The sequence below is a fragment of the Salvia hispanica genome, chromosome 6, assembly GCF_029641045.1.
Source record: "Salvia hispanica isolate PSC_SH4W2 chromosome 6, Shi_PSC_v1, whole genome shotgun sequence".
In the NCBI taxonomy this organism is placed as follows: Eukaryota; Viridiplantae; Streptophyta; class Magnoliopsida; order Lamiales; family Lamiaceae; genus Salvia; species Salvia hispanica.
In genome coordinates, this window is record NC_142697.1 from 11,999,405 (window position 1) to 12,009,353 (window position 9,949).

Below are 9,949 nucleotides of genomic sequence, written 5' to 3' on the forward strand. Positions count from 1 at the left end.
ATATATATATAGAAGAAACGTATATATATGTATTATATATGCGTGTGCATTCTTTCAGCACAAACAAACATGGATATATATGTATATATATGTATACTCTGCTGCACAAAATTTTAAACAAATGTATGTCAAAAATTTCAATTACGTAAGCAAAGTAACATAATCTCTCCACTTTTTGAGACGTATATATACGTCAGACAAACAAAAAATATGTATGCATGTATAATGCATATGCAACAAAACAAAAAAATATGTATGTATGTATATTACATATACATATACATATGTATATGTATTTTTGATTCCTTACAGATTCACGCTGTTTTGAGTTGGAGCGACGGAAGAGGAGGGTGGAGGCGCCGTGAAGGAGTGTGGAGAGGAGAAGCGCTTGGAACATAAAAAAAGGCGGGTGTTTGGAAGTGATAAAAAAAACGGCGCTGATTTTGTAGAATTTAGGTAAAATATTTGAGGGCTGATTTTGTAGAATTTAGGTAAAATATTTGAGGGGCGATTTAGGCAATTGATAAATGAGGGAGGGAGATAATATTAAAAAAGAATAGAAAAATGAGAAAAAGTCAGAAATCCCTTGTTCTAAAAAATACGCATGCCACGATTCCAAATTACGAAAGGTCAGCGAATTTAATCCCTAATTTCGAGAGGTTAGCGAAATTAATCCATTATTCCGAATTCTCTCATTACTATTCCTAGTTTCATAAACGTAAAATAAAACACTTTCTTGTAATTTCTCACATTATTTTTTAGGGAGTTTAATAGTTTATTTTGGACTATTTCTTTAATTTTTATTTAACCCTATTAAAATTTAGAGTAAAACATAAAAAACGGTTAATATTGTAAGTCATTATTTTAGTTTTTTATATAATTACAATACAGATAATAATAATTTTATTGGTAGAATAAAAAATAAAATTAGATGATACACTAAAATGGTCAAAAAAAAATAAGTAAAATAAAACTAACAGTAAATTATAAATTTACAATAAATATATTTTGAAATAGTACCAAGTTTTGAAAATAGCAAACAACTAAATCATATTATATGTTCGTTATAATTCAAAGATGATAATACTATTTCAATTATAATAAATATTTTTAATATAATTATTTATATTTTTATATTTTATTTTTAAAAATAATTATTTAAATATTATTTATTTAATTTATTCGACCCCACGAATTTGACTTTCTGGGTCCGTCATTGACCATAACAATCAGATGTGCCGCCGATTGATCCTGCGCATTAGAAACGTCCAAATCTCCGGCATCCGGCTTCTTCACCACCGCAACGCTGTTGTCTAATCTGATACATGGTAATCTCGGGAACCGGGAGTGCCTTAACTATTCAGATTGCTGCTTAGCTCTTCTCTTTTATCTAATTCATTTTCAAATTTCTTAATTTTTTACTCTCCAGCAGACTCCGCGCCTCTGTTCTCCATTGTCGAGCACACTGCGTATATTTGTTATGTTGAAAACAACTGCAATAAGTGTTTTCTCATCGGATGATGTTTTTATTTGGGAAATTTGGAGGCAAAGTTGGGTTGTACTCTTCTGCAATCATCTTTTCTTTTCCCATAGAAATCTTAAATTTTTCTCTTTGAATTATCTTCTAAGTCGTCATTTACCAAACATGTTAGATTTGTTAATGACGATTTGGGATTTTTATAATATACTTATTATTTTTCTATAACATACTCCCTCCGTCCCCAAAATTTTAACACAGTTTACTATTTTGGTCCGTTCCCCAAATTTTGACATACTTCACTTTTTACCATTTTTTTATAGTGTACCCTATATTCTCCGTGGCAGACACAGGTGGAGGAGGTGAGGGGCTTAAGCCCTTCCCAAACTTTTTTTTAATAAATTTCTATTATAAAATTTTTCGAAATTATTAAAAACCATCCTTTAGCCCTTTCCAAATTAATATCTTTGGGATTTAATGAGAAGAGATTTAGTGGAAGGAGGGTCTGAAATATAAAATTACAGAGAAAACTTATTGGAACAATGGCCGCCGCATAAAGTTATTTAGGATGACGAAGAAGATGAAATAATAAAACCTCTTAAATTGTTTCCTAAATTTGACGCTAATGTTTTTATTCAAACGAGAATTCCAACTTGTAACTGGAGAGGTGATGTCAATTTTTTCCTTTTCTTTTGTCATTCTCTCCATTTTTTTAAAAATAAAATCTTTAAAAATAATATAAATTTTAATATATAATTAGTCTAGTAAAAAAGAAGAAGATAAGAGTAATGATAATAAAATTAAAGGATTGTGGAGTCCATTTCTTAAATATAGAGTTTTTTTTTTTCTGAAACAAACTAAAAAGAAAGATTTTCTATGTTTAGGAAATGAAGGGAATAGTTTACAAAATTACAGTGTATTAGATAATTATGCATTTTTATGTATTAAATATTTATTGCTTTAGCAAAATAAAAACAACTAGAACATGAATCCTATTATTCTTTTTGTTAAACTTATACTGGATTAATTTTATATATTAGATATTTATGTATTTTTATAAGATTGAACTTAAAAAATGGTCCCTGGACTATGGGTTTATCTCGAAAATGATCCCTGGACTTTAAAAATATCACCAGTAGTCCCTGGACTAAGGGTTAATATCAAAAATGGTCATTTTGCACTGTTTCGAGACGAAAATGCCCATTTGAGGGGTTTTGGGGGATTTGAGCAATTTGGTCTTTTTACACTTTTAAAATTTTAAATCTGATATTATTTCAGTTTTGTACTAAATCTGATATTATTTCAAAATTATCATTCTTCTTCCCTTTTGTCATCCTTCACTTTGTTTCTTTATTTCAATATTAGATTTAATTTATAAAATTAAATTTTTAATTTTAATTTTTAAATATCAATAAAAAAATTTTAATTAAAACTATTAATTCATAGACACTATAAATATTGATTAAAACTATTAATTTTTGTTATTTAATATAATATTCGGTTGAATTGAAGAAGTATAGAAAAAATAATATTAATCATAATGGAAAAATAAAAGCTATTCTATTTTGTCTTCGTTCGATTGTAATAATTGCTTGTGATTGAACATTATGGAGTTGACTAAAATTTTTATATAAGAGTATTTTGAAACTTTCTAGTCATTTTGATTGTTTTCAAATTAATAAACGAAAATTATATTAGTCTTACATTAGGTGCATATTTATTTTAGAATAAATCGTGTTATATGATCTATTTATGATTAAAGCTATTAAATATTAATTAAAACTAAGGCATTGTCATATTTTATTGATTAAATATTAGGCACTATCAAATATTGATTATGACTATTAATTTTTGTTATTTATTAATTTTTATAATTAAAAAAATTATTGATATTTAAAAACTAAAATTTAAAATTTAATTTTGTAAAATTAAATCTAATATTGAAATAAAGAAACAAAGTGAAGGATGACAAAAGGAAAGAAGAATGATAATTTTGAAATAATATCAGATTTAGTACATAACTGAAATAATATCATATTTAAAATGTTAAAAGTGTAAAAAGACCAAATTGCCCAAACCCCTCAAAAGGGCATTTTCATCTCAAAACAGTGCAAAAGGACCGTTTTTTATATTAACCCTTAGTCCAGGGACTACTGGTGATATTTTAAAAGTCCAGGGACTATTTTCGAGATAAACCCATAATCCAGGGACCATTTTTGAAGTTCATTCTTTTTTATAATTTTTACTCCATTCGTCTCAAAGTGGTTGTGGTATTTTGTTGGGCACGTGATTTAAGAAATTGATGTGTTAAAGGTTAAAGTGGCGAAAATAAAATAAGAGAGGGAATAAAGTAAGATAGATGAAGAAAGTAAGGTATAAGAGATGACAACACAAAACAATAGTCTCGTTTGTGGACAGCGCGAGTTTTAGTGAGAAATTAATAAATTAAGAGAATAAGAGAAAAAGTAGGTAAAGTAAAAAAGATAGAAAGAAAAGTAGATAAAAATATAAGAAGAAACTTTCTAGTTTTAGAAATAGGATTAGCGGATATCCAAAAATGACAAAATGAGACTATCTTCATGGACGAAAATGAGTATTAAAATTTTTAGTGAAGCCCCTGCCAAATTTTATTCCTGCGTCCGCCACTGCATATTCCACTAACTCATTCATGCTCACATTTTATTATTAAACTAATACTTTAAAAGTAGGACCCACATCCCAACAACTTTTTCAACTCACATTCCATTATATTTCTTAAAACTCATGCTGGATCAAATTGTGTCAAAATTTGGGGGACGGATGGAATATTTCATGTATGTGATTTAGAATTGGGAGGAGGCAGTGAATTGGAAATTTAGCGAAAATAGAATTGGAGTAAAAAATATTAAAATTGTGATGAAATATTAGGGGATAATTTGGTCAATTCGTTAATATTGTTAGACAAATAATAAGAAAAAAGAAGATAAAGTAGATAAAAATTCATAAATCTATTATTCCGAAAAATTCACTAAGCCACAATAGATAAAAACAACTGCAATTTAATTAAAGCTTTAGAGGAGAACAATACATTTAGTTGAAGATATTTGATTGACCATATGATACTATATCTCTATAATAGAGAATATGATGCTGTCATTTAAATTTGAAATCACCCTAGCAATCAAAATTTGGTCTTGGCATCCATCTTGGCCTTCAAATTCTCCAGAAATTGATCAAAAGTCCTATCCGACGACCCATCAATTTCGAGTGCCTTCTCCATCGCCACTTTGAGTTTACTCGCCTCTTGCCTCAGACTTTCCAAATAAACCCCACTCATAAAACCTTTAATTTTCTCTGCAATTTCCACCCTGTCAAGAGATTCTCCATCGCAAAGATTCACTCCAAACTTCCATTTCTCAATCACCAGTTTCCTATTGGTAGTCTGATCATATGCTATGGGGTAACAGATCATAGGCACACCACGCCACATGCTCTCGAGAGTCGAATTCCATCCACAGTGCGACAGAAATCCGCCAACTGCAGGGTTAGAGAGAACACTCATTTGATTGCACCAAGGAACAATCAACCCTTTCCCCTCAATCAAATCTCCAAACCCCTCCGGCAGAACATCAGCGTTGTCGCAGCTGAGCATACCAGGCCTGATCACCCAAACAAAGTCCACGCCGCTGAGGAGAAGGCCATGAGCCAACTCTTCAATGACTTGCTTGGTGGAGTGGACGAAGCTTCCAAAGGAGACGTAGAGAACCGAATTGGGCGGCTTGGACTGGAGCCAGTCGGTGCAGTCGGCTTCAGACCTTAAGCTATTGCTGATGGTGTAGGAGTGGAGACTCTTGGAGAAGTTGAGGGGACCGACGGCGTAATTGGGCTGGTGTTCGTTGAGAGCTGATAGGGTTTCTGGTTCGAGCTCAGGCATGGTGTTGTGGAGAATCAGATCCGCAGATTTCACGGCGTCCAATGCAGCGGCCATAGCATCTGTCACAATGCTTACCAGTCCGGATTCCTTCAAGTATGACATCAAATCTTTTGCCTTTATTGGCTCCACCCCTGGAATATAGTCGATTTCTTCCTCCATGTCATCTGCACCTCAACAAAAATTATATTATTTGTGTTCATATGTGAATTCTTCAGGTACAACTCTAATTATCAGTTACAAGTTTTGTAGCGCCTAACAAGTGTTTTCATTTTACTTGAGATAACACCAAAAAATATTACTCCTATTTTGAGATAGCAACAAAAATTATTACTCCTATTCTGAGATAGCAACAAAAATTATTACTCCTATTTGGAGATAGCACCAAAAATTATAAGTTGGAGATAGGTTAAATTGGAATTACCAGCACCGAGCAAAGCTAATAATAGGTGTGCATTTAATGTTTTATTGGATATATTCTAAAAACAGTTGTAAAATAAAAATCATATCAGTGAATATATGAACAAATGCATATGTAGTTGTTTAAATTTTTTTCTAAATAAATTGCAGACTCGCCGGTGTAAAAATATGCAATCTTAAGAGGGTGTATAAATTTAGTGTTCTAACTATGTTTTCTAACTCTTGTTGATGATTATGAAAATCAATTCTCATTTCTTATGCATCTTACAAAATTATAAGAGAACTAAATCTATTTTTATAATTACATGCTCTCTCTAGTCCTATTAATTATTCCATCTTGTCAACTTCTTCTTATCCCTATTAATTATCTAATTTTACTCTTCTATTTTTAGCAAATATACCTCATATTTCATTAAAAGTTCTTAACAAACTTTATTAATTCTTTAAACCTGCACGGATAAACTATGGGGGTGTTCGGTTTGCAAGATTGTATTCGAGATTAAATTTGTAGTGTGTTTTCATTAGATTCTACCTCACAACTCAATCCTAGATGAATAATCATGGGATAATTAGTCATAGCTAAATAATCTCACAACTCAATCCTAGATTGTATCTTTGTATTATTTTATCTTGGAAACTGAACACCACCAATGAAACAGTTAATGAGGATTGCAGTTAATGAGGATTGGGTGAGTATGAATTATTTGAACCAATCATTTAGCAGCATGTATATGATTCAAATATAAGTCTATAACACACATGCACAATCCTTGGCAATAGTTAGTAAAGAAAAAGTGAGGGGCATAAAAAACACCTTTGCATGGAAAATGGCCATTTTGCTTGAGAAGATGCCAATGGTAGAGAATGGCAAATGTCATCGTCGTCTGTGTCCAAAAGGAAACATTAACGAGGTTGTACTTGCGAGCAACGGCGGGCGGCCACGTATAATTCGTGTCGGTCATCAAGAAATAGTCGAAATCGGGATCTGAACGTATCATTTCCCCCACAAAGTCATCGACGAGGGCGGGAAAATCGCGCATGATAGCCCCCCAGTGCACCTCGAGATGGAGATCGCGGTCAAACTCGAGAGGGAGGCCGTCGCTGATGGTGGTGTAGCGGATGTCAAGGCCAGACCGCCTTGCCTGGGAGAAGGGGTCGGCTTGGGGGCCGAGTTTGGAGAGGAGCTTGTGATGGACGGATTCGAGATGGACAAAAGTGACGGTAATGCCCTTGGAAGCGAGCTTGAGAGCAAGGCAGATGAATGGGTTGATGTGGCCTTGGTGTGGGACGGATATCATTATGGCGTGCGCCTTTGCCTTTCCCATTTCCATTCTTCTCTTTTTCTTTGCTCTTGGGTTTGGATGTGTGTATGCTTTCTTCCACCTTTACTCCTCTATTTAAAGACTTTTGTCTACCAGTGTTGGGTATCTATTGACTTTTTTCCATTATTAGTACGCATTTATGCTCTCTCCGTCTCAAAAAATTTGGCAACCGACATGAGTTTTAAGAAATACTCCCTCCGTCCCAGATAATTCGGGTCACTTTGACCATGCACGGGTTTTAAGAATTGTATTGAAAAGTGAGTTGAAAAAGTTAGTGGAATGTGGGTCCTATCTTTATATATTAGTTTTATAATAAAATGTGAGTAAGAATGAGTTAGTGGAATATAGGGTCCACTACCAAAAATGGTAAAAGTGAAATGAGACAAATTATGTGGGACGGCCCAAAATGGAAAATTGGGACGAATTATCTGGGACGGAGGGAGTATAATAAAAAGTGGGTTGAAAAAGTTAGTGGCATATGGGTCATACTTTTATATACTCCCTTTGTCTCACAAGAATATGCACTTTTTCCTTTTTAGTCCGTCCAGCAAGAATATGCATTTTGCAATTTTAGATACTCTTTTCTCTCTAATAAGGTGGGGCCTATTCCTCATTAACAATACTTTAATTACTTTTTCTCTCTACATTTCTCTTCCTTTACCAATTTTGCATTAAAACTTGTGCCGAACCTAAAGTGCATATTCTTTGGGGATGGAGGGAGTATTAGCTATATAATAAAATGTGAGTAAGAATGAGTTAGTAGAATATGAGATCCACTGCCAAAATAGTAAAAGTGAAAGGTGACAAATTTTTAGGTACGGACGGATAAGCAAAGAGGTGATAAATTTTCAAGGACAAAGGGAGTGCTATTATTCTTTCTCACTCACATTTTATTATAAAACTAATATATGAAAGTAGGAGCCACTTGCCACTTCCCTTTTCAACCCACTTTCTATTACATTTTTTAAAACCTGTGCCGAGTTAAATGGCGATAAATTATAAGGGACGGAGGGAGTATAAAATCAGGAAGATACACTCATACAAGAAAAATCCCATATTTTACATTTCTTGCCTAATAAAAAAAAATTAGAAGTTTATAGTAAGAAGAATGACTACTACTTCCTCCGTCCTTTTGTACTAGAAGCATTTTTTTTCGACATGAAAATTAAGAAAAAATGTTCATGTGAGTCAAGTAAAGGAAAAATAAAGTAGGAAAAAAGGTAGAAAGTTGAAGATGGAATAAAGTAAGAGAGAGTAAAGTAAAAGAGAATAACGGTGTTGCTTTTTGTGCTAAGGAGGAAATGATTCAGCTACAGTGGGACAATTCGAAAAGCAATACGACTCAACTACAGATGTACGAAAGGAATACTATTTTTTTTTATTTAATAAAATTTTAATGAAGCTGTATGTTAAGTATTATACTCCCTCCGTCCGCCATTAGGAGTCCCATTCATGGGCGGCACGGGTTTTAAGAAATGTTAAGAAAAGAGGGTGGAAAAAAGTTAGTGGAATAGGGGTCTCACTTGTTTATATTAGTTTTAAATGAAATGTGAGTATAATGAATTAGTGGAACTCCCTCTCGCCCTCATTATAAGTCTCATTTTATCATTTTCGTCCAGTCCTCAATAGAAGGTCCATTTCATTCTTACTATTTTTGTCAGGTGGATCTTACATTCCACTAATTCATTTCAACTCACATTTTATTATAAAATTAATATATACAAAATAAAATCTACATTTCACTAACTTTTTCTTCCACTTTTATTTATAAAATCATATATTTCTTAAAATATATGATTTGAAATGAAAATATAATTTTAAACCAATAATTATAGGATTTCTAATTCAATTTTATAAAATTTTAATTTCAAACACAATTTCCAGTTCATGATACCCAACAAACATGTGATTGGGCCATTTACTTCATAAATATTTTAATTAATTCTCTCCATCCTACTATAAATGAAGCATTTTCACTTTACTAATAAATTTTATATAGTGTTATTTTGTGAGTAAAGTAGAGATAATAAATAGAGGCAAGAAAAAAGTCAAAAATAATGTTTTTATATTTTAAAATAATGTTATTTAGAATGACATATCAAAAAATAAATATATCATTTAAATTGGGATGAAAGAATAGAAAGGAAAGTTGAATTTAATGTGTCTTACTAATTTACACATAAAGGGAAACTGAATTTAATGAATCTTACTATCGATTCATTTCGTGTAATTAATAGGACAAAAAGGAAAATTGATTTTAATGAATCTTATTATTGTAGATAGGGTTCAAGTCATCGTGGGGTAAGTGGAGAACTATTATAAATTCTTTTTGAAAATAGAAATTAAAAAAATATATATACCGGCAATGATAACTTTATATCAATCCATCAACAACCTTTCCCTTAACATCCATATCTTCTCTTAACTATTCATAAGCTTCATATCAGTCACATCTCTTTTAAAGAGATAACACTCGCAGCCCATCATTCATTTCCTTTTCTTTCTTTTTTTATGATTAAATCAATTGAATATCATCAAAAATAATGTTTGTACATCATACACTCGGGCATACCCGAGAAAACAAGTCATTGACAGAAAAAACTAAAGAAATTAACAGACGTCAACACCAAACGGCGAAGGAGAGGCAAAATCTTGACCCACCCTTCTAAACCCAGGGTGGGCGGGACTCGTTAAAACCCATGAGGGAAAAGCTGTTGGGGTTTGAATCCCCTTGCACAACGGAAGAATTGTATACAAAAAATAGCTAGATCAGACATATGATCTATTTGACAGATTATGAGATTAATCAATTCACATGTT

At 32.1% G+C, this 9,949-nt stretch overlaps 1 protein-coding gene across 1 annotated transcript; it reads right to left on the minus strand.

Annotated features, from left to right (window-relative positions):
* Positions 1–4,447: 4,447 nt before the first annotated feature.
* Positions 4,448–7,141, minus strand: LOC125206207 (UDP-glycosyltransferase 86A1-like). Its single transcript, XM_048105493.2, has 2 exons — positions 6,622–7,141; positions 4,448–5,554 (listed from the first exon to the last, which is right to left on the minus strand). Exons 1-2 carry the CDS (start codon positions 7,136–7,138, stop codon positions 4,638–4,640), a joined length of 1,434 nt encoding a protein of 477 aa, XP_047961450.2. The 5' UTR covers positions 7,139–7,141; the 3' UTR covers positions 4,448–4,637.
* Between the last annotated feature and the right edge of the window lie 2,808 nt (positions 7,142–9,949).

Bases quoted from the DNA above. Each gene is read 5' to 3' on its own strand.
- LOC125206207 (XM_048105493.2), bottom strand. From the start codon at position 7,138: ATGGAAATGGGAAAGGCAAAGGCGCACGCCATAATGATATCCGTCCCA. The intron at 5,555-6,621 runs GTGTTTTTTATG...GTTGAGGTGCAG, and splicing joins TGGCCATTTTCCATGCAAAG to ATGACATGGAGGAAGAAATC.